General features: G+C 34.6%; 1 protein-coding gene across 1 annotated transcript in view; it reads right to left on the minus strand.

Annotated features, from left to right (window-relative positions):
* The window catches only part of CNTN5 (contactin 5), an 893,122-nt gene that overhangs the window by 99,436 nt on the left and 768,390 nt on the right, over positions 1-25,296 (minus strand). The window contains exon 15 of the mRNA XM_045818134.1: positions 4,415-4,535. Coding sequence (XP_045674090.1) covers positions 4,415-4,535 — 121 coding nt within the window. The remainder of the gene's footprint in view (positions 1-4,414; positions 4,536-25,296) is intronic.

Below are 25,296 nucleotides of genomic sequence, written 5' to 3' on the forward strand. Positions count from 1 at the left end.
CTGGCAGAGGGCCCACACCTTAGAAAGTGCCTATACTTGGATCAGTGCTCTGCTGCCCCTTTTTGAGATTCTTACCAAGTTGTGAGGAAGGGCTAAGCATTTTCATTTTGTACTAGGTCTCACAAGTTATGTATTATACCTAGTCCTATAGCTATGCTTATGTTTTCTCCTTAGTGCTTCATTATTTTTCCTGAAAGACTTATAGTTACTCAGGAAAGAGCCACCAAGTCCTAAGCTCAGTGCTTGGTACAGAGTGGATGTCCAATAAACAGGTCAGTGAATACATGAATAGCCAAGTTTTTAACAAATACCTTTTGATGTATTTAATTGAGAAAACATGCAAACTTTAAGTTTTAGTTCTGTCATGAAAAGTGACAGTGAATTGGGAGAGGTTAAAGGTAAAATGTTCAAGGAAAAATCTTTCTTGGAAAGAATGAAACTGAATTGATGAAATGTTCAAAATAGTAAGATTGAAAGGCAGCTTGAACTCCAGGTTGAATATGAAGTAATGGGTCGGAGGAGAAACAAATGGTTAAAAGCAGTTGGATGTCTCTCAACAAAGTTACATCCTGAGATGGATTCTCTTTTCTCAAGTTTAATTTAACACAAGCAGATTCATCTTGGAAATTGTAGTTTAAAAGATGAAAATTGTTCAAGTTTAGGGAAGAAGAGGACATTCAGAAGGAACCAAGAAATTATTGATTCTTCTTTGACTCTCCCAAGAGTTCCTTGACCTACTGTTCTGCATTAAGAAACAGAGTAATATGAATTAAAAAAACTTGTAAGAAGAAGTAAAATATTCATTGTTTCCTTTGCCTTTGGGCAGAATTGACAGAACTTATGCTCTGGTTCCCAGTAACTTCAGCTTAGCTAAACACATTTATTATTTAAACCATGAGAGTTCCCTACCCTTATATTCACTTTGGGAAACATATTTCTAACATTAATTTTTGTAAAATAAAATAAAATAAACAAACTCTCCTTTCTTTGTAGTCTTTTATAATGTGTTTGATTACTTCTCATATTGTTTGGGAATATCAGTTCTTCACAAATTTTGTATCCTCCTCAGTGAGATTATCTCTTAATGATCTATCCCCTTTACCCTGAATAATATAATAGTGTTCTATCCATAGTCTTGTCTTACTTTCTCTATTGTTGCTATATCACACTTGAGTAAGTGACTTAAATTATGCACAGATGTTCAGGTGTGGCTTTAATTTCTTTTTATATTCCAGGATAATAATTTCTTTTAACATATTCATTACTTCTATTATGGTTCTCCAAAATATGCATGGTGCTGTTATAATGCTGGTTCACTGAATATTAAATATATGAGAGCAAGCAATTTTATGCTTCAGGTGATTATTTATGGGAAAATTTAATTTTTGGAGTGTGAGGGTGGAATAGAGGTGGTGAATAATAGCACTGACATTCACAAGCAAAGTAAAGCAATAGTGGAAACAAGCATTCAGGGGAAAGATAGCATTAAAGGAGTGAATGGGAGAAGTAGGGAGCATTACTAGTCAAGAATATTCAGGTTCTGAATAGGCAATGGCAAGGTCTTAGGGCTACATGTCTGAGCTCTAGTCTATTGTGCTTGGGAGGCTGGGGAAAGAATTACAGGATTTGGTAGGATGCACACAAGGATTTCATAGACATCTCTAATGGAAAGGGAGATGATAAAAGTAGCTTCATCAATGTAGGAGACTATAAATTTTAGCTCTCTAAATTTCCACTGAAACAGAATTACAGGGTTACCAAAACACATTCTGCACCACCCAAGAATCTTCCTCACTCTCAACCTTGAGGAAAGTGGACTGTTTAGACCATTCAATGATGGTATTCTACAAGAAGATGGATGCCAGAACTGTCTTCATCATTCCCATTTTTGTGTCACGTATGCTTAAATAAGAGTGCTTTAGGAATTCTACCACTGGAATTTAGCCATCGTTAGAAAAACTCCATGTTGAATGCTCAGGTTTGGTGGGGCCTGTACTATTAGAATGCCTCAACTTTACAAACCAGCGAATGAAGGAGTGGGAGAAAAAAATGTCAGGGTAAAACTACTTTGAGTTTTATTTAACAAGCCAACATTAAAAACAGCAATATGCAGGCATCCAAGTTCCTTCAATTACCAAGAGTTCTTAACTTTAAAGAATGGTAAAAATAAAAAGAACCAGAAAGCTTACTTCAGTTTTTAAATCTGTCTAAGAGCAACCAAGCAGAAATGCAAGCTATTTTTCACTAGTTTTAGAAAAGTAATGCGAGTATATAATAGAAAATTGGCAACTTGATCAAACTCACTTCAAATAAAAGTTTGAGCTGAATGGTACATGAATATTCAGACAATAGCAACCTGTTTAAAATTGCTCTTGAGTATAATTCCAAAATGTATGCATTTTATCATCTCCCAGGCAAAAAGCCAAAGGCTAAAAGAGGAGAACATGAAAAAGCTGAACCTGAATTATGTTCTAAACCCTGTTGAGTTTAATTTTACTCACAAAGCAGAATGTTAGTTTGCCACTTAAATTTGCCCCTCACAGCCCTGTAAAAATACCTACTTTCTTGTTATCAGCCTCTGAACTGTGTTATTCATTTGGAAAGCTCCAATTTTTGGAGCATCATTCTGAATTACGAGGCAAGTGCTATACAATATATACAAATAACCTGAAGCAGACTGCAGCATAAGAAGGAAACAATTTTCTCTAAATTTGACTACAGCGTGGGGTTTGCAGTTCCATGAGACTTGTAACTTCAAAGGGCATAAAGGAAAAATTTTAGCTAAATGGAATATCATGAGAGGATAAGCCCTTAAAAATGATGCTTTATAATAGGTAACACAGATAGATACACATCCTTGCTATTAATTTGTAGAAAAGTTCAAACACCCTTGTAAACAGAAATAAATACACACAAAATGAACAAGCTGCCACTCACTCAGTCACACACTTGCTTCCAAACAACAATTTATTTGGACCAGTGATGGATGCAGTACCCAAAATCAATGAGCCTGAGATGACACACACAACTAAAACAAAGAGATGTTGGAACTTATTATGTACCTTATATTTTCTGCTCAAGATTTTTATAATATTGGTAAATTCTTTAAAAAATTTATCATTGGCAAATACTCCAAATGAATAAAAGACAAGATAATCTAAAATACAAATTTCTGCTATGGAATGTGAAATTTTTATTTGCGGAAGTTGTGCAAGGCATCTTAGCATGCAATACTCATATCACACAAAATGTAATTATTTAAGATTAAAAAGGGAGAGGCACTAGGTGGGATTCTGGTATGTTCTAGTTTTTGTCTTGAGTGGTAGATTTGTAGTGTATTCAATTTGTAATTTTTCTTTGAGTTATATATCTGTACACTTATACTTTGTAAATTTTTCTGTAGGTACTTTGTGCAGTATCTCAATAAAAAGCTAAAAGAAAAAAGACAGGAAGAAAGGAAGGGAAAGAAGAAAAAGAAGAAAGGAAGAGAGGAAAAAAGAAAGAACGAAAGAAAGAAAGAAAGAAAAAGAAAGAAAGAAAAAGGAAGAAAGAAAGAAGGAAGAAGAAAGAAAGAAAGAAAGAAAGAAAGAAAGAAAGAAAGAAAGAAAAGAAGGAAGGAAAGAAAAGAAGGAAGGAAGGAAGGGAGGGAGGGAGGGAGGGAGGGAGGGAGGGAGAGAGAGAGAAAGAAAGAAAGAAAGAAAGAACAAAGGAGAAAGGAAAAGAAAAAGAAAGAAAAAGAAATGCTAGGAACTGCATTTCCCATACTGAGAAATAATGTGCTAAAAGAAATTGTTGTTGTTATTTACTTAATCCAAATAATATGTAACTTTACAGGGTAATACAATCTGACAGCCTGCTTCATAGTTAGAAACCACTTAACTGTCATTTCTGCACAGAAAGACTCTGTGTTGACACTTTCAGACTTTTCAAACCGCCCCCCCCCCACCCCCTTTACTTAACAGATGTAAACGCTGCCAAATTAGGCAAGCTGTTTTCTTGTTTTTGGAAGCAAAATTTAGAAGTTAGTGGAGAAAATACATGCCTGAGGGCTCCACTGGCTTTGCATTTGAAAAACACATATACACACAGGCAAATTTCATCTCTGTAGTTTGAGAATCTTTGTGGCTCAACTGTAAAATTTTTGTTTGGCATTAAGTTGATTAAACACTCAGTAACCACTTTTTACTAAAAGGTGTTTTGGACCCTGAAGTTGGATCTGTTGGTTTTGTCTGTTAGTAAGGAGCAGTTTTGCGTGTAATATTTTCAAAGGCAAAAGTTAAGCAAAAATGACATATATTGTAAAATTGAAAGTAAAATGCACTGTACTGATGTGCTCAAAGTCCATGCATTTAAATTCCTTTGTATGATAATTTATGGTGATCATGTCTTCAGACTGCACTATTAGCATACTCACCCCTAACAAGAAGTTCTGCCTCATCTGACACACTGTCTGCTGTGGTCTGTACCCTGCAGCCATATCTCCCAGCATGCATCAGAAGGATGTTCCTGATCATTAAATCTGCAGAGGATGCTTGCTGAAAGAGGGATGAAGTGCCAGTTTAAAATGTTGCAAATCTGCCTAGTTCAAGGTGGTTTAAGGGGAACTTTTCATATTTAGTCAAAGGGCCCTCTTTTGGGCATTACAACTTATATGACAACAATTCAGAAATCAAACATGCCCTATTTTAAGAAACACACTGAAGCTATGTTTCAACAATTGTTGATAAAGGGTTTGAACATTTAATATTTCATATAATGATTTAGCAGCTACAATATCTAATAAATATTTAAATATGCACACAAATTCATATCTTCAAAGATAGGAAAAGTAATTACTGAGCCAAAATTATTGCTTTGCTCTTCAGATACAGGCCTACTTTTGTGGCAAGAAAATCATATTGAAAGAAATAGCAATGTGTGAAAATTAATTATCAGAATATAGCAGTCAAAGGATCCTGTTGTGTGGCTTTATTGAATGATTCCCTTTGTGACTACACTGTGGGCAACAGCACAAGATAGTGCTTTGGTGAAAGGCCGCTGATCCCAAAGCCCTGTTTTCATGAACAAAGATTTATTTCTCCCCTAACGACCACCATCAGCCTATGGGTCTCTTAATGCAGTTACAAAAAAAAAGAGCTCAAAACATCTGATTCTTGTTGGGAGCAAGCTGAATAGAACATAGTTGAAGAACAAATGCAGTTAAAGGGATCCGTAAGTACTAGGGAGGGTATCTTTTAGATGTATCTGTTCATGGGATCAGTGATGATCCTACCTACCTACCTATACTCTAGAATAATGGGTACAAAGTTCTCATTACTTAGTATTGTCTTTCCTTTTTTGTGAATATGCAAAGATCTGGATTCATAATCAGTCACTCATGAGAGTTTTCTTTTTTTTCAGATAATGACATAGCAAAACTCCAATATGCTTTTTAGTTTCCAACGTTTCAGTCAAAAACAATTGACTGGGATGGGAGTAGATGCATGCAGCTCGAAATGACAAATTCAAAGAGCTCACTTCTCTCCATCAGTAGTTGAGCACATGAAAGAATGTTTAAAGCAAGTTATAGAGAAGTACCCCAGGTTAGAGATCATTAATTTTTGATGGAATGGTAGAATTACCTTGAGAAAATAATATAGTTATTCTTAGAGGGAAGTACTGTGCGGATGATTTAAGAGATTAGTTGTTTATATTTATTTTGAAATAGACCAATGAGTTACATGGAAATCATGAAAATGAGAGGAATTTCTAGAAATTCTGTTTCCACCCCTTATCATTCATTCCTTAGTATCTAAATGAGTTACTTAACTATAGATATGTTTTAGACCATTTTTTGTGGTACTTCATTTATGGAATTATTTTTTCCTTCCTAACAGTATTGTGATAAGAACTTCTAAGGGTACTGGAGTTTCTTTCATGAAATAATTGTTAAAATATAATCTGGTTTAGTCATTTATAAGATAAGAATGGTAAAAATGGCTTCATGGTAAGAATGCATTAAAATGTCATAATAATTATTTCAAGAAATGTGATATTTGTTCAGTAAATGTCCCACACTGCTGATTTCTTTAGAATAAATCACTACTCTTAAATTTCATTTTTTCATCTCTGCTTATTTTGCATCACTTCTTTCAAGTCTGAAAGAAAGCTTATACTTGAATACCTTTTGATTTAATATGGGGAAAGAAAAGCAAACTATAAACATTATAAGCCATAATTCAGTTTCAAATCAACATAATTCAATAAGGTATAAATGAACTTCAACATATTTACCACTTTATGTATATGGGCCCATCTTGGGTGTGAAAATCTCATTTCTCCCTGGATTTCTAAGAAATTGTCCTAATGATGTACAGTTAAATTAATCAGGAGTCAGTGTGAACATTATGGGCTCAGAATGGGTTCCATGTCTAATGTAACAGACAAGGAGAGGCCTAGAAAATCAGAGAAAACTTTGTTATTTCCCGACATGTGCTCCTGAATGACTGAGATTGGTGTTTTCTGTTTGTTTTGTTGCTGTTGTTGTTTTACTTGCTTATTTGTTTTTCAAAATCACAAATTGGTGGTAACTTAATAGCAGAGAAAGTAATGATTATAAGTCATTATTCAGGTTCACATTTTTGAAAAATAGTTTGTAAAATCATTTTCCTGTGGTTAAATAATTGTCTTATTTCCCAGATCCTTTTCTTCCAAAATATTATTTTATTTTTATCATGGACAAGAGTCCCTAAACCTTTGTTCTTTATGTTGAAATATATTGAAAGAAAATCTTAATGGGGTTAAGAAGAGACTTCATTAAAAAAATCACACCAAAGTTTACTTGGTTCCTGCATTAATAGTGTGCAATGCCCTATAAAACAGCTGAAGCTCTATCACCATGTATCAGGAGTAAAAGTCTACAGCATGTTGCATATCTGTCAATACCGAAGCTATCTGAGGAATTGTATCATCTCATTTTGGGCCTGTCCCTTCTCTTTCAGATTATACCTACGTTATATTTTTATAATTTAAACAGGGAAGATTGAAAGTAAAATGAATGAATTGTGAACACTAAACCTAAATTACCCTTTCAGTAGATTTACTGATCTTTCAAGAGAAGTAATGAGAGGAATTCATGTGGGAGCCCATTACACTTAATCTCAGCCCACAGTACACAGTTCCTGAGAGAACCTTTGCAATTTAGCGCATTTTTAATGAAATGGTTACTTACAGCGGATTCTTGCTTCCTTAAGCTTAAACCTCATTTTCACTTTTTCCCTCTCAGGAGTTTCTCCTCTCTCTTTTCTTGTTTTCTCTGACACTTGCTTTATATCCTGTCTCTTCTTTGATGCTTTCTTTGGCTTTCTGAACAAATTGTGTTACATGTGGCTTCAAATAAACCTCCTCACAACCAGTGGTTAACACAATGCTTCAAGCATTGTGCATCTAGCACAGTGCATGCCACACAGTGAGAGCTCAATAAATGTTGAATGAATGAATATGTGGAGCAGTTCAAGAAAGAGGGTGTGTGTTCATTCCCTGTGAGACCAGCAACATGGCTAAATCATTTACATCCTGGCCACATAGTCTCATTAGAACAGTTGCTAGATTTGGAAACTTTTCTCTATGACTTCGAAATAATACAGGCAACATTGTCATTTCACAAGTCCAGTTCTTTTATTGGCTTTTACTTTGACTAAGTGTCCTGCTCATCCAGCATAATACCACCAGTTAAGACTCCCTAAAAATGGAAAATGCATTTAACTTTTCTATGTAAAGTGTCTTCTGGCTCTTGCCCTGAGATGAAGTCCAATTTCCTTATTTCAACAGAGAAGGCCCCTGAGAGAATGATTTCACCTCCCAGAACTGAATCCTGGGCTTCTACAACACTAATCTCATGCTCTCCTGTACATGGGGATCCTTCCCATAACCCAGCCCGCTGCTCTATGGCAGATGCTCTTTCTCCTTTGCCTTAGACACAACTCAAAAAGCTTCTCCTTGGTAAAGCCTTTGTGGACACTCCCCAGGCTTCCTTAGTTCTGACATTGTTTAGTTATGCTTCGATAGCACTTTACTCATGTCTCAGAACTAGCACTTGGCACTCTTGAAAGTCTCCCCGGAGTCCACTTGGAAATCTACTGTGGGCACTGCCAGGGCTGAACTAGGTAGTAATACAGCAGATGATTCCTGGTTGAATTAATGGATGCATTAAAGCTTCCTTCCTTTCTTCTTTGTGCCACTTATTAAGTTTTGAACTTGGGAAAATTACTCTATTGCTCAGAGTTTCTGTCACAGCTTCATTGTGATAATGCAAGTAAAGCTTATAGCAGTATGTCTGGCTCATAGTGTTTGATAAATGTTATCTGCTAAAGGGCACTGTAATTGTACTCTTAGCCAAGAGGGATATTTCTTTAAGTGGTATTCACTCCTTCAACAACTGGATATCAACATTTTCCATAGCTCTAGTAAGTTTTCTAGTAAGTTTTCTAAGTTTTCTAGTAAGTTTCTAAGAAACTTACTCTATAAAAGTAAGTTTCTAAAGGAAACTTACTTTTCCTTTAGATACATGTATCCCCCTTTTCTCTCTCATAGAAAACCATTGCACTCAGAATAAGAACACCTGAGTTCTAGCTTTAGTTCAGCACCTTCCAAAACCTGCTAACTATGGGAAAGTCATTTTCTTTCTTTTTGGATGACAGCTGCACTGTTTCTCTCAGGAATTGAGGAAAATTAAGTGAAACAATGTACCCTTGTGAACTATTGGGAAATGCTTCAGAAGTATAAATTATTCTTAAAGTATTTTTTCACCAAGATTTAGTAAGCACTCTGAGAATATTTTGGGAATATGTCTCTGAAACAATAAAGTGAGTGACTCATTCAGAAGCCTGCTGGATATGGCAGTTTCCATGTCCACATTTAGGGTTTGTTTAACTTTCTCGAGGGGCTCACATAGGGCACATCCCACATCCCCAACCCCAACAAACAGACATATAAACCAAAGTAATATAAAGCAAAGTAATATGGTATATGAATTTAATGAGAAGCAATTTAAAAATCTTTTCTAATATGAAAAACTGGGTATTAGCTATGAGACATATATTATTAGATATGATTCATGTTGATGTAAAATCTTGTGTACTTAAAAGATTTTCCTGGTAACAGTGTATTTTTTTCCCAGAGGATACTTCATTTACAGTATCCTACAATATGGGAATAATATACATATATAATTCTGTTTCTTTTTACAACCTTTCTTAGGCCTTCATGCAATGGGGTTTACATTTGTGATGCCATGGGTTTTAATGTTTTGTAAAGAAATTAGCTCATATTAACATGGGTGCATAAGTAATTGGGCATATCTTCAGAAATAGAAATACTAACTGCTGCCAGTGAAGAAGATACTAGACAAAATATTAGAAGACTTTACTTTGTTATGAGTAAAGAAAATACTATGCAAGATATTATCTGACACAAACAGTTATGTCTAATTTGGTGAAATATTAAAAATGTTCAACAGTGGGGAGGAATAGTGGGGGGGATAGAGACAACTGTACTTGAACAGCAACAAAAAAGTTAAAAGAAATAAAAAGTAATTGTTGCATCTCAAATATTGGATAAATGATGTTATCAAAATATACTAAATGATGGAGACTTAATGTTGATTAACAATTTTTGAAAAATATTTGTTAGAGCATAGATGATTGTTCTTCTAGCCAATAAAATGAGTGGAAATAAAAAAAATATTCAACGATGCACTGAAGACTAAAGATGGGTACAAATTATTCTAACATCCCACTGTTGGGACCTTGGTATTTACTTGCTAATATGCATGCTAATAATGTGTTTTGCATATGAAGAAAATGTAGAAAGAGTATTACTTAATGACATAGGTGAAAGCAAAAAAACGAGTTGACAACTCTAAGAATTCAGGATGGCTGTACATCCAAACTGGGTCATTGAATATTATAAGCACAAAGTCATAAATAGAAATCACTTATGATATCAGTCTGCCATCTTGGTTATAATGAAGATTAGTCATTAAAAGGCAGTTCAAAGCAAGAATATACAGGACCAATTACAATAAAATTTTAGTGTGATATATTTAAAGATACAAATATTAAATTATACTTACTTCCTAGATGAAAAATATTGGATATATGAAGAACACTGAATGAATGGCAACATGCCATGTGCATCACATTAGTGTTCTCCTTTCCCAAACACACATGCAGGACTAGAAAATATATTTAACATATCAGCAGATGTCAGAGTTAGGTGGCATGTTTGTGCTCTGATTCTTGAAAGATGTCTCTTGTTTAATCATATATACATTGGCTCTCTCTTCTCTAATGGAGAGGTGCATGGACATTCCTTTATCTAAGATTCACATAGGTGACCAAGACAAAAGGGCTCTGCTATAGAAAGTGTGTCCCTCCAAAATTCATACATTGAAACCTGATCCCCAGTGTAATGGTGTAATATTTGTAGGGATGTGCTGGGAGGTAAAGTCCTAGAGACTTTTGCAAAAGTCTCAGGGTACACAGAAGCCAGCCATGACCTGGCTGGGGCCTGCAGACCTTTGTGGTGGGACAGATTCTCAGGGAGTCATCAGGGAGGAGCTTTTGGAGTTAACCAGGCTAATGAAGATTCAGATTTGGCTATGTAGGGGGAGGTCTCAACACAGGTGGAAGAATGGTGTGTGTTGGCCACATGGGAGGGTTGCTCAACACAGGGACAATGACAGCTGTCCTTCTTGCCCTCACCCTGTAGCCACACAGGTCAGCTTCTCCCTGTATGACCCTCGTGCTCCCTGAACTACTGTCCCTTCACCAGTGTGGAGCGTCAAGGTGAGTGTCTATGAGTGAGATTTTGTGCACTGGCCCTTTAAGAAGACATCTGGGTTCCAGCAGCCTTCTGTTTCACTTGGAAGGATGGAATCTCCACTGATTTTGATAGCCAGGTGTTATTTGGGCTTATTCCCTGCACTGATTGTGGCCTGAGGAGCCTGGTGTAGAGCTGAGACCGTTCACTCCTCGGGGGACACTTGCCTCTGAGACAGTCCCTCTGATTCTCAATTGCTACAGGTGGGCGTGAGGCCACCCCAGTTCACCCCCTATCAGTTTCAACATGGCTTTTTCTTTATATCCTTAGTTATTAGACTGATTTCAATTACTCTTTAGATGATTATCAAGGATGATTTTTCTATAATCAGTTGTAATTTTGATGCCATTGGAGGAGGTAAGTGCAGAATTCACCTACTTTGCCCTTTTGACTGGAACTTCAAGAAACTATTGATAACAGCTTGAGAAACAGTGAGAAAACTGCTACTGGAGACTCGAGAAAAGGTGACCTTTTCTGTCATGTAGGAAGGTCTGACTACACTGCCGCCGAAGATGATGTGAACAACACATCATCCACAGTGAATAAATTAAATTTGTCTAAGGATATTTTCAGAGAGAAAATTGAAAGTGCTGATGGGTTTCTTTTAGCTGTGTATAAGTATAAATACAGAGAGATGAGCTGAAAAGAGAGAATCACTCACTCATATGTCCAGCAGAATGTAAAGAAAATCTAAAGCCAGAACTCTGAATTTAAAAACAAAAATACTTCTCATCTCCATCTCACCAAGTGGTCAAGGTCAAGTAACCTAAGAAGTGGCCTCAGTGAAACATCAAATCCGGGCTGCTACCAAACAAAATATGTCCCCGGGGTAAAGATCCCAAGTGTGTTACCACTTACGACAAAGTGTAAAAACCTCTTTTTGCAACAGAATTTCAAGGGCATTGTCCTGCAGCAACCAGGCCCTCAGGCCAAGATGGGGAAAACCTGGAGAAACTGTTAGTGAAGGCTAAAAAAAACATTGAGGAGATTGTAATTGAAAGCTGGAGAAAGGGATACCTGACTTATGAACTGGCAAAAAAAAAAAAGTAACACCCTTGTCTGTGGCAAGGTGGATGACAGAAATGGTTCCTAATGAACTAATGAATGTGATTAAGGAGATATGTAGAGTGAAAGAAGGTGCCGACTACTGACTTTTAGTTGTTTGAGATATTATATGAGAAGAGTGACCTAAGCTAAAAAAAAAGAAAAAAGACCGTCATTTTCAGAAAGAATTTAGAGGAAATCTTCAAACTCAGAACTTGCTGGTTGAAAAATAAATTATTTCTCATTACATCTTCTTGAGCTATAAAACAAATTAAAAAATCGTTTGTATCCCTTGGATAAATATCACCTAAAGGTATTTTTAACTATAATTTAATTTTATGAGTGACAATCATATTTGCACTTCTTTCTTATAAAGATGATACTCAGTTCACTACTGTTTAAAAAGAGAGAACAGGCCCCAAATGGAGTCACTTGTGCTAAGCCAAAATCATCAAACTTAGACTTAACACTTCTACCAGTCACAGATTCAGCTTTCCCCAAGACTGTAATCTTCCTGGACAGCACTCGAGCTAATCTGCCTCATAGCCCACTTCTATCCCACCCCGGGCAGGCTACCTAACATGGAAACAATCCATTCGTTCCTCCCTTTTGTCTATAAAAGTCTTCCATTTTGTACAGATTTTCAGAACTTCTATTTGGAGGAATGAATACTGCCCAGTTAAAAAATCATTCAATAAGCCAAAAGATCTTTAATGTTTTTCCAGTTCAATTTTTGTTATTTAACTCTGCTACACCCAGTGGCTAGCACAGTGTCTGTCATATAGAAGCCTCTTCACATATATGAAAGGATATAGTTTGCCATGAAATAAGTGTGTTAAGAGACACTTGAAAAGAAAAATGATAACCCAGAAGGTAAAGACTTTTACACCTACTCTTTTTGCAAAAACATATTTTAATGGAATATTTAATATTGTATAAATTTCTAAATGTGAATTTGATATAAATATCTGGCTGTTTGAAGTTTTTTCTCAAAATTCAAAATTTTTAGGTAGTTACATTCCTTTTGCAATATTAGTAAACATTTTAACAAGTGAAATCTTCAACAAGTAGCTGCATTATATCAATCAAGTGCTTCAAGACCAAGTAATGATTTTTTTTTTGCCAAGCTTAATTGATAGTTACTAATGCTTAGGAACAAGTTTCTGAATAAAGAAGAAAATTTGGGTTATACCATCCATCTAAGCACTGTCATTCGGTCATGAAGAGTCTCCTCAACATCAAAAACACTACGAATTTAGGGAATTCAAGCATATCAATGTCAGAAAAGACTGTTCAAAATACTGCTTAGGTTGTGGGCTGTAACAGTAATCCTCCAATGAAGATTCAAACAGAAGAACAGTTCAAACAGGAGGTCAAGTTGAATAATGGGTCAATCAAAAGGCAACTATGAAAAGTTCAAGGTCAAGGACTTTGTCAAATTCAACTTACATTTTGAAAGTGAGTCAAGACACTTTGCCACAGAAAACTCATTAATAACAAGGCTTTGTAACTTTATGAAAAAAATCTAATTACTATATTTTTGGACTATAAGATGCACTCCCCCCCAAAAAAATTGGGAGGAAAATGAGGGTGCATCTTATTGTCTGAATGTAGCTTTACATTTATATTGGTGAAATATTATGTTATTTATGTTATTAAATATTTTATCACATTTTTTGCTCAAAAATTTTTTCCTATTTTCCTCCTCTAATACCTAGGTGTATCTTATAGTCTGAAAAATATGGTACTTAATTTATAAAAATCAGAATTTACTCAGCCTGAGAGTGAAAAATCATCTCTGATGCCATATTCTACTACCTCTCCTCATTCTATAATACAGCCCTGTTATGTTAAAAATATATTTATAAGACTCAACAAAACAGTGTATCTTTGAATTGACACTGACATCAATGAACATATATGCACATATATATTTTTTCCTAAGATTTCATATTGGTAAACTTTAACCCTTTCACTCTTTTGCATTTTTTGTGTGTTTAGTTACACAAAATAGGGGATGCTGATCTCTTACCCAGAAAAAAAAGAACATTGCTCCATTTATAAGATTATTGTTGCTTTTAAAAAGGAAATCTCTGTTTAGCTTTAGAGGAACATTTTATCATTAATAAAGATATTATACATACAAATATATTCTCATGCATAGGGAAGAATTCTGATTGAGATTATTTTTCCAGTTTGGAACTTCCGCGTTAAAAATTTTTCCAATTCGAAGGACATCATGAGACTTTGAAAAATCTTCCCTGAATTAAGCAGTTATGCAATATTTAACAGAGAAGAATGTGATTTTGGAGGTATGAATGCTTTTTCCTGAAAAAATGGTTAGTGTTCACTAAAAAATATTAAAATAACTTCACAATTATTGGACACCATATTTAGAGGGTTTCTTGGGATTCAGTCTTTGAACATAACATTTGTAATCATAGAACTTTCTAATTAGATAGGGACATAAGGAGTCATCTACTCTAACCTCTACTTTGCAGATGAGAGCTGAGATGAAATGAATCAGAGAAAGTCATACAGTTAAGTAGGGCCAAAGCTGTGCTCACACCAAAAACTCTTGATACCTTCTCTCCACCCAATCATTTAATCTTTTGCTATATAATGATGCTACCCAGTAATGTACTTTGATATTATATCATTTCCTGAAAAAAATCTGGCAACATCTATTTAAATTACAAGTAGATTTTATTCTTTTATCCTGAAACCCATTTCTGAGAATTGATCTCACAGAAATAAAGTTGTTGATACACATGGATGCAGATATTTAGAGATGTTTCCTATAGCATTTTTCATAGATCTCTCAAAACAGAAAACAAAGTTCATATTTTTAATAGGGTAATGGTTAAACAGAGGCATAGTTATACCGTGGACTACTATGTACCCATTGAGAAGAATGAATTAGAGATATACCAGGTGACATGAAATAATTTTCAAGATTATTGAATGAGAATAATGAGATGCAGAAAAAGTATGCAAAATATTTTCAATATTTAAAAATAATGACAAAAATATTCCTGTACATATATAAATCTTCCCAGGATTACAAAAGAACAGAGAAAATACAGAAGGACATACAGAAGGATGTTAAAACACTTAAAAGTAAGGGAAAGGCATCCTCATAAAAGCAGCATGGATGGTAGTATGTATTGTGTAATGTGCTTGAAGAGATGCATGACAATATGATTACAAAGCTAATGGTGATTATATTTAGGTAATGTGATTCCAAGGGATTTTCACTTTCTTTCTGGTTTTCGTATGTTCAAATGATCTACAATAAGCTTGTATTAGTTATATCAATAGAAAAAATCTAGCTACATTATTGTGAGAAAATAAAAAGCTGACTGATTTATAGTTCACAAATATGGTTACCATGTAAGAAACACAAAGGTAAGTGTTTATCATCAACTGCACATATTATAAACTAATCAGCTTATGTAGCTAAACAACCCTATGGATTCATTTGGGTATGGAATATTCAGTATATTTCATGTTTATTTCAAGTATATCCAGAATCTATTTCCATCAGTTCATTGATACATATATGTTTTTTTGTTCCTATCAAAATAAACATAAAGCACGGAAATCACTAGAACCAATTTTTGGAAGAGACATTTAATATTAATTAATTTAGATTGATAGATAAGGTAGAAAATGTAACTGTCTTCAGAATATGCTATTTTTCTGAAATCAATTCATTTATTAATTTTTAAGTAAAAATTAATGTTTCTCTGTTAATGTTTTATAACTATTTCCAACTTTCTATTAACAAGTAAAATGATTAAAATACCCCAATATCTTGAAAAAAGAACATGAATTTTATAAAGTGGAACAATGACTCTGTATAACCAGATCAATGGCTTTGACTGTTTTCACTTAATTCAATAAAACAGGGTCAGTTCAGATAGTGATTAGTTAATGTAGTCAAAGCAGTTGACATAGTTTGTGTTGCCAGAACTGCCCATGTTGAGTTTTAGTGTTATGCAAATGATTATTTTTCCAAATGCTCACTCTATCCCATAGTTGAGCTTTAGTTTAGTCTTAAAATTGATACTATAACCGAAGTTTAGGATCAGTTGACACTGATCCTAAATTACTTAAATTGTATGGTAGGGTTGTTGCAGTAATGGCCCTAGAGTTTTACTTCTCCCATACTCACTGTGCCACTCTAAGTGACGGCATTGCTCACCCAGACTTTTGCCAACATGGAATAAGCATATGTTTCCCAAATGGGATGTACACTGGGGAGTGCTATTTTGGAACCCTGTGAAAACCATGTGGCATCACTTGGACTAGCCTGCTGCAGGGTGAGACCTCCCTTAGAGCAGAGTGACACCATCTCAGCTGCCACCTTCTGGACAACTGACCTGCAGATGTGTGAATAAATCCAATACAGACCAGTGGAAAAACAACCAAGCCTAGCTTAAATTACTGACCCATAGAATTGGGTCATACATTTTGCAGAGTTCACTTTTCATTAAAAGCGTACTCTAACAGCAATTAAAAACATGACTAAATGAGAAACTTGTGGATTCTGGCATGAGGTTTGCAATTTAGAGAAACAAAACAATTTTGACAGAGAACTGATGCTGGTAGATTGCAAAATGGTCATAATACTTTTCATTTCCTCTCAAAAGGAGGTTTCTCTTCCCTTTGAACCTGGTATGGCCTTATGACTTGCTTTAACCAATAGAATGTGACATAATGCAAGTTTGAGCCTAAGCCTAAGAGATCATGATACTTCTGCTCTTGGATGTGGGACTCCTGAGACATCATGTGAACAAGTCTGGACTAGCCTGGTGGATGATGAGAAACATGTGGCCCATTTGCCCCTGTTGTCTCAACCGCTAGCCAGCTGCTGCCCAACCACGGGTCCTCGAAGTTGGCTGTCAGGTGACTATTGATACATGAGTGAGTCTTGTTGAGACAGACAGATACAATTCAGATGAGTCCAGCTCAAGTTGCCAACTCATGAAATTATAAACTAAACAAATATTTAAGCCAATAAGTGTTGGGGTGGTTTGTTTTGCAGCAGAAACTGATGCAGACTAACTATGTTTAGCAGTCATCACTATATATTTAAGATAACTGATCCTCATTTCCTTTCCTATATTTATTCATAGGAAAAAATGATGCACAAAGAAAAGGGTATTCATTGAATCTAAGCTGTAAAGTTTCCTACACTCTGAAGATATTTATATCTCAACATCTAAAATGTGAAAAAATAACACAGAACAATGGATTATTCCAGTTAGAATTTTGGTACGAGACTAAATGTGGTTGGAAACAGCAATTCCAGTAAAACACACAAAAAAGTTAGGTAAAAAAATGATTCTTTAGTTATGCTGCCTGATGATTCTTAAAGGTAAATGGAAGCATTCTTATTGAAATGCTTGCATCTTTGACATGAACTAAAGTTATTTTAAACTCCAGGGACTTTGCAGTACCCTGTTCTGAATCATTACTGATGTGATGGGCATAGTGAGCAGAGCATGTCACAGGTTCCTACACAGGAAAAGCCAAAAGTCTTTCAGTGTTTCTTACTACTTAAATCATGGGCAATGGCAGCTAAGTGCAGGTTTCAGAAATGCCTTTAGGAAATGCTGATACTATAGTTAATAACTATTTTAAAATAAATTTTGTCATTATGCTGTATTTATTTGTGAAGCTATTGATATTAAACAGGGTAAAATATAGTATTTTATAGTTTTTGAGTAGGCTTATTGATATGAAATCCTTGAACTATTAGTACAATGTTACATCTTTAAAATTAATGCATTCTAAGTTATTTTAGCTAGTTTTGTTTCAAAATGGTTAATTATTTTGGTTTTAGAGATGTGTAAAATGTACATTGAGAAATGGTTTAATTTTAGGGTAATTAAACAGCTATCAGTTAGATTATTACCTTACCTTATACTAGTTGATTAATAACCTCTAGTAATGAACTTAGTTGAATTAAATTGAACATTCATCCTAAGAACAGTCTTTTTGCTAATGATATACTTGGTTAATAATTCAAATTTTTTCTCCAGAGTTTTTTCTCTCAACAGTGTAATATCTCAGTACTGTAACATATCACATTAAATAGTTGTTTAAAATTCTATCTGGATTAAGAGTTCTTGAAAAGAGAGCTCATGCTTTACTCAACCCTCTCTCTATTCCTTACCCTGATATAGCATTAATACACATTATAGGTAACCATTAATTTTTGGGAAAATATGCATTAAAATTTTTCCTGATATTGATGTTAATTTATTACTATTTTTTTTGTTGTGGTGATTCAGCACATGGGCAAGGACATGAGAAAGTGACTATGTATAACAGTATAAAATTCTGCTAGTTTATGTAATTATTAAACAAATACTTTATTTAGCAAAAAAACTGCCAGGCATAATGTCAGATGGAAGCAATGTTTAGCAAGACAGGTATGATTGCTGTTCTCACAAATATATAATGTGATAAAGAAATAAATATGGAAGAAAGCAGAAATGTTGGTTTCAGCCTGTTTTCCTTAAGTGCATTGTATTTTTAGAACTGCCTCTAGAATAATTAGCAGCCTCCTAAAAAAATCTTCACATATTACTTCTCAGAAAAATATCTTAATTACCCTAAATAGTGAATCTTAACATTGTAATAGTTAATTTCTTTTTTATATACCCAACAGTGAGCTCCAAGCAACATGTAAATTTATGTAAAACACATCCTAAGCAACATGTAATTTATCCCTGGATTTAATTTGGAAAAATCCAGCAGTTTTACTTTTGTTAGGAATATGTAACTTGCTATAATTGGAACCAAGCATAATCATGGTCATTTACTTAACTTTAATAGGTGATATGAGAAGCTTTCTTTAAAACAGAATTACTATAATAATAGATTAGGTTTGCTTTAATTATAAGATCACCATCTGTTATTGGGTTTTATAGACAAAACCTCAGTATTTTTCATATTTTTCTGATGCCCATTCTCCACCTCGGATGTATTTCCCACTTCTGCTTCCTCTTCCTCCTTTGCCTGCAATATTCTTTATTCTCCTTTAAGAACAAGCTTAGGTATAGTTTGGTTTAAGAAAAATGCTCTGCTTTTACAGATTGGATGATGCACAACTTGGACTGAGTTCCCTAAACATACTTCTACCATTGCTCTTGCCACATACCAGTTTATAAGTCTGTTCCTCTGTACAATTAGGCTTCAGAAAGGCAGTGTTATTTCAGGTGTGTTCATTTACCCTTCATAGAATGTGGTATTGATTACTACAGAATCCTCAGTTCCTAGGCAGCTGCTTGCAGTTGCTAAATAAATCTTTGTGGAACTATGCTATATTCAGAATTCATCTGTTGTATACTGATAAATACTCTGTACAGCCATTAATTATTCATGAAAGAAAATGGTATCATGCTTCCAAATTTTCTAAACTGATCTTTTCTACTTCTCTTATATAAGATATATTAGATAAAGGAAGAAAGTGAATAATAATAGCCCAATAGTTATTTCCAAAATTCCCTCTTTCTCCTTTTCTAAGAAAGAAAACATCTTTGAGAGGATACCTACTGAGTTATTAATTCTAGACTCCTAAAGTCACTTTTATAGTATAATGTGATAAAAATAGCCCATAAAGGAAACCATGAAGAGGATTTTGAAAGCTAAGGCTAAAGCTAAAGACATCATAACACTTAGGCACTCTTTAGAATTTAATACAAAACAGATACAGAAAGAGAAATTGAAAAATAAAGGTAGAATTTCAAAGATGTCTTTAACATAATGGCCTATAAAAACCTAGCTCTTTGACAATCACTTTGGCAAATAATATAGGAGTCAGTCTAAAACACAATACTTACATATCAATAGTATTTCAAAATGTAAAACTGAATAATGTTTGCTTATAAAATCATAAACCATATGTGGTATTAGAGAATAAAGACAGCCTTTTATTTACCAAGGCTTTCTTTCAAAAACTAAAAAGCAAAATCTTCTTATATATATGATTCCTACAAAGTAAAAAATTCTACTGTTAAAGGCCTTCTTATACTATGCATTTCATCACTCTGCAGGTTAAATTATATCCCTCAGATCCATAGATATATATGTCAGGAATGCTTTTTAAAATGACAGAAAACCAACACAACATATCAGCATTGCTTCAACATGATAACTTGGAATCTCTTTTATCTTTTTTTCTTTTACTAAAGACTCCTATGATTATTATTTCCAGAGAAAATGGTTTCTTTTAACACAATATCAAAAATATTTAAATTTCTTGTAAAGAAAAAATGAATAAGGCTACTGATCACTGATATCATTCTCTATAACTAAAATAGATGCTAGAAACTTTCCTCAACAAAAAACTGAAAGTTACTAGATATTATAGTAAACATTTATTTCTAAGTGGCCTGCTCTAAATGGCTAGTTTTAGCTTGTATATGCTTACCTTTATTAATTCCTTTAGTAGCTCGACACATATTTATTTGTTCTTTAACATGCAGCAAGTACTGTGTTGAGTTCAGAAAAACAAGCATGTTCCTAATTTATGAAAATGTAAAGATTAGAAGGGAAAGAATCATGTAATATTTATAGTAGAATTTGATAGTTGCCCTGGTGGAGGGATAAGAAAGGAAGGAAGGAAGCACTGGGTGCTCTGAGGGGGAGGAAAAAGACAGAATCTGAAACCCTATATCCACCAGCTATCTAAATTGAAAGCAGAATTTTGTGGCTAAAAGCTGAAGTGGAACCAACAAAACTGTAAGTAACAAATTGGGTATGAACAGATACAATTTTAAATGTCTCAGATATGAAAACTGAACATTCCCTTCAGAAGAACTATTGAGACCTTTGCACTCTACATTCTTTGCCTCATTTTCAGCAGTAAAAGCAACATAACATTGCACCTCATGCCCATTTGGAGACATCTATCTTAAAGACTAAAAAGGGCCGTGACTGGCGTAGCTCAGTGGATTGAGCATGGGCTGCGAACCAGAGTGTCGCAGGTTCGATTCCCAGTCAGGGCACATGCCTGGGTTGCAGGCCATCACCCCCAGCAACCGCACATTGATGTCTCTCTCTCTCTCTCTCTCCCTCCCTTCCCTCTCTAAAAATAAATAAATAAAATTAAAAAAAGACTAAAAAGGGAAGTTGATAAAAAGGGGTTCACTCACAATAAAGTGAACGAATACAGCGTCCAGAAAAGCGAGCTTTAAATAATGGAAAAACTCACCCACAGAACACCTGAAGAGGCAACTGTATGTAGTAGGATATTTTGACATGTTTTTCAATTCATCCTCAGTAACTTTTATAGGGAAATTTTTAAAAATAATTAGTTGATTTGATGCTACAGAAGATATGATTTTAATGTTTTAATAGTGATCAAGTAAGTAAGGTAAAAATAGGTTGTGCTGTCCAGCTAAAGAGGTGAGGCTGCAGAGAAGAAACAACCATTTTTACGTCTCTGGTTTTCAAAAAGGCACAGTGAAGAATTACAGCTAGTTTTAGATTTTTATATCTTTGCTTTGAAACGTGGGGCCAGACTTGGAACATCATTCATGGTGGGGGAGTTTTAAACTCAAAGAAGCTTAGACAATAATGGTGGTTGTGCAGTAAGTGTGTCTGTGTTGCTCAGAACCTCAGCAGTGAGACCCTTCACCCCCTTCTTTCCTGGGGCTCAGTTTCTTCACTTACATGTAACTTGCCTGACTCACAAAGTCATTGTGGACATCAAATCAAATAATATATACAAGAGAGAATGGGCAAAAGTTCTCTTTATGATATAAAATTCTATTTACACATTTTAGCCTAGGTCTTAATTGAATAATGAAACTTCAAATTTATTATGAAGTGATTAACTAAATGTTGAAGAGTCTGATTTGTAGGGTTGTCTTTAAAATGGACAACAGGGTGGAGAATGACTGTGTGAGTGGGGGTGGGCTGGGTAGAGGAGGGCAAAGGAGGGGAACTAGGGCAACTATAATGGAATAACAAATATTTAATGCAAAAGAAATAAAAAACAAAAATAGATATAGCAAACATTTTTGGCAAAGAGAAAGGTCACTCATAATAGTAAAGTTTATCAATATTAGAAAAAAGAAGTTGTATAATGCAAATCTAACCACATGATCATAGTATAAACTATAGGTGTGAATGGTTGTGATGAATATATAAAAATCTTACCAACAATGAGAATAATTGGCCCACACATTCTATAATGGATGAAAGGTATTTTTCTATTGTTCACAAGATTATATCATTTAATATTAAACTTATTGAGAAAGTAAGAAATTTAAAATGTCACCTCCTAAATATTTCTACATATGCCCTACATTTGATAGAAGACACTGAGAGAAGTGTCACATTGCGGTTCAGAATGAGTTTGAATAATGACTGTCCTATACGATAATTGTTGAAGTTTGTTTGGGTAAGTTGTTCATCTTTCTGAACTTCTTTTTCTTCTGTGAAAAATAAAACTCCTAAACAAAAACAAAAGCAATTTCTACACCACAGGGTATTTGTGGGAAGTACATGAAGTAACATTGGAAGAGTTGAGCACATTGCCAAATATCTGGTGGGCACTCAATGGATGAGAGCTATGATTTTTTTTATTATTACTTGTATCTGTTTCTAGTGCTTTCTCTGTGGTGGCTGTCTCAGGCCAGAGTTTCAGAGAAACAGTCTGAGTTGGAGACTCCTTGACACATGCCATTAGGAACAACATTTGTGGGATGAATGAAGAAAGTGGAACAGAACACAGAATACGTTTAACTCTGATGCAGTCACAGTAAAAGCCTCAGCTTTTCCCACAGGGAATACTAGAGCTAAGATTACCCTTCAGAATTATTTTACTTTGAAGCAAGGAACTTGGCCTTTGTCACCATCCCTATGCATTCATTCCCTATACCTAGGGCATAGGCCGGGGGTTAAGGCATAGCTTGGGCCAAACAACTTTCATTGGCTGAGAGTGATTTCCAGAGAGGGACTAGGTTGAGAGCTGTTAGCCACCAATACTTTTAGTGGTTTGGGGAAGGAATGCCTTCGTCATAGAAGGGGAATCTGGTAACACATCATGGCACCTACTAACTACAATAGTCTATGGTGTCCTCATTTGGAACTGACACAATTAGTTATCCTTCCTAATTTAATAAATTTGAATAGGCCCACAAATAACTAGGAATGATAAAAGGGAGAAGAGTGCAAGGAAATAAGAGGGAGATAGAGACATTTTAAAACATTACCAAGATTTGAATAGAAGCCTCTTAAGAAATAAACAAAAGCAAACACTGATTGTGGGCAAAATTGGAACATTGAGAAAAGAGCATTACGCTCTGAAAATAATTTAGATACTCATTTCAGTAACTTCACTTGGACATTTGATATAAGTAGAAAATTACAATTTTATAATTTAAAGAGTGGGCTTGACATTATGCATTTATTTACTTATTCATTTATTTATTCTAAAGTATTTAGTACATCTATAATTTATACAAATTTGTGCCATTTTATAAAAATAAGTCTGTCAGATTGGGATAAGGAAGCAGTTCTAGAGTCAAGAGCTACTGATTATTCTTCAATTTACAATTGCAGGATAATTAATAGAAATTCAGAGTAATAGTGAATAAATGCAATGGCAATTCTGACCTGAAACTCAAGATATTTGGAGTTTTATTTTGCAGGGAAATATTTATTAGAAGTTTGCTATACATATTAGAAAGACTAATAAGTCTAAGTAAGTAATTCACTATTGAAAATGACTTAAGTGAGAATTTGGTTTAATAAACATCATTGAAATAAATTTCATAGGGTTTATGGTCAAGGTTAAAAACAATAACAAGAGTTGCAAAAACCTATTGGGGCCTACCATTGGTCATATATCCAAAGAAACAGGCAGTTCTTCCACATTAAATCCATCCTTTGGTTGTATTAAAAACAACCACTGGAAAGAGAATGCAGTATACTAGAAATCCATCCTGAGTTAATATATACATATGAAATGCAAAAACAATCTATGAGAAAAACAAAACTTCTAAAAGGGAAAAATAAGGAGTTCTAGACATATAAGCACATCTTAATTTCTGGAGTTTACAGCCCAGGAAAGCAAATGCTGTTAAGTGGTAAGGAGTGATTTCTATTTCTCATCCCCTCTTTTTCAGTCCAATAACCTGAAACATCTAACTGGTTCTGATAAGAAGCTCTAGGAAGTATGATAGTTTTAGCCCCTCAGAGATCACAGAACACAGCTATTGATCTGATTTTTCCCAACACAGCCTGCACTAAAATTGTCTTTCTTTATTAAGAAGCTTCATTTTCCCTCTAAATAAACCAACCAACCAACCTGTAGTTCATTATAAAATATTTTATAGAAACTAGCAATTCTCATATAATTCATAATGCTATATAAATATACTGTAAAGATAAAACATCTATCAAAAATGGAGCTTCTAAATGAATAAAAAATCTTCATATCCCTACCATAGTATGTATCATACCAAGAAGGTTTTTTGGGAAGTACTCTCTTTAAGTAAACAAAGTGAGGACTGTGTGATTGGGATGGCTAAGATTGTCTTTTTAGATGTGATAACTTTGGAGGCATTACTTGATTTTACTACATTTGACAAGACCAACTACAAAAAGTGAAGAGGAGACTCCAAATTTTGCTTTTGAGACCATCTGTCATTTAGAGTATAAATGGAGGAGGGTAATCAACATGGTGTTGATGTTCAGCTGTGATCCTGAAGGTATTGTTGTCCACACATTACTCAGATGACACCTTCAGAAATTAAGGGTCTGTCAATAATAGGCTGTCTCAAATGTCATCTAAGGCAGTTACCTGTCATTCAGTTCTAATTTTATGCAAAAAAGGCAAGGCAAATAACTTTTTATAATAGTGAGCTTTAACAGAATTTTATACAGTATTTAATTATACTAAAACCTCTGAAATAATGCTGTAGTTGACTAAACTGAGAAAGTGTTTTATTTTCAAGAGTTGCGTTGTTTTTTGTTTTGTATTCAACAAACATTGACTGAGTGGCTATTTTGTGGACCTTCACAGTGCAAAGTGATTGAACATAAAATGTCATATTAGCCTTTGCTATTAGGGGCCCTATAATTTAGCTTATAATAATGTCATGGAATCACAGATTTTAATGGCATATTTTGATCATGATCATATGACCATATGAAACCTACACATTTAAAAAAAGGGCATTATTTTTCACTGTGGGAAATACTGCTACTTGGAGAAGACAGTGGGGGGCAAGCACATTCTGGAACAGGAGACAGGCAGGGGAAATGGATGTGGCTCACTTTCCTGGAATGATCTGAAAATTCCAAAGCCTTGAGGGTAACCTCTCTCCTTTCCAGCCTTCAGGCTTTGGTTGGTTGGTTCTCTAC

Source organism: Phyllostomus hastatus, unplaced genomic scaffold (assembly GCF_019186645.2).
Source record: "Phyllostomus hastatus isolate PE091 unplaced genomic scaffold, TTU_PhHast_1.1 phas_scaffold_317, whole genome shotgun sequence".
Taxonomy (NCBI): Eukaryota; Metazoa; Chordata; class Mammalia; order Chiroptera; family Phyllostomidae; genus Phyllostomus; species Phyllostomus hastatus.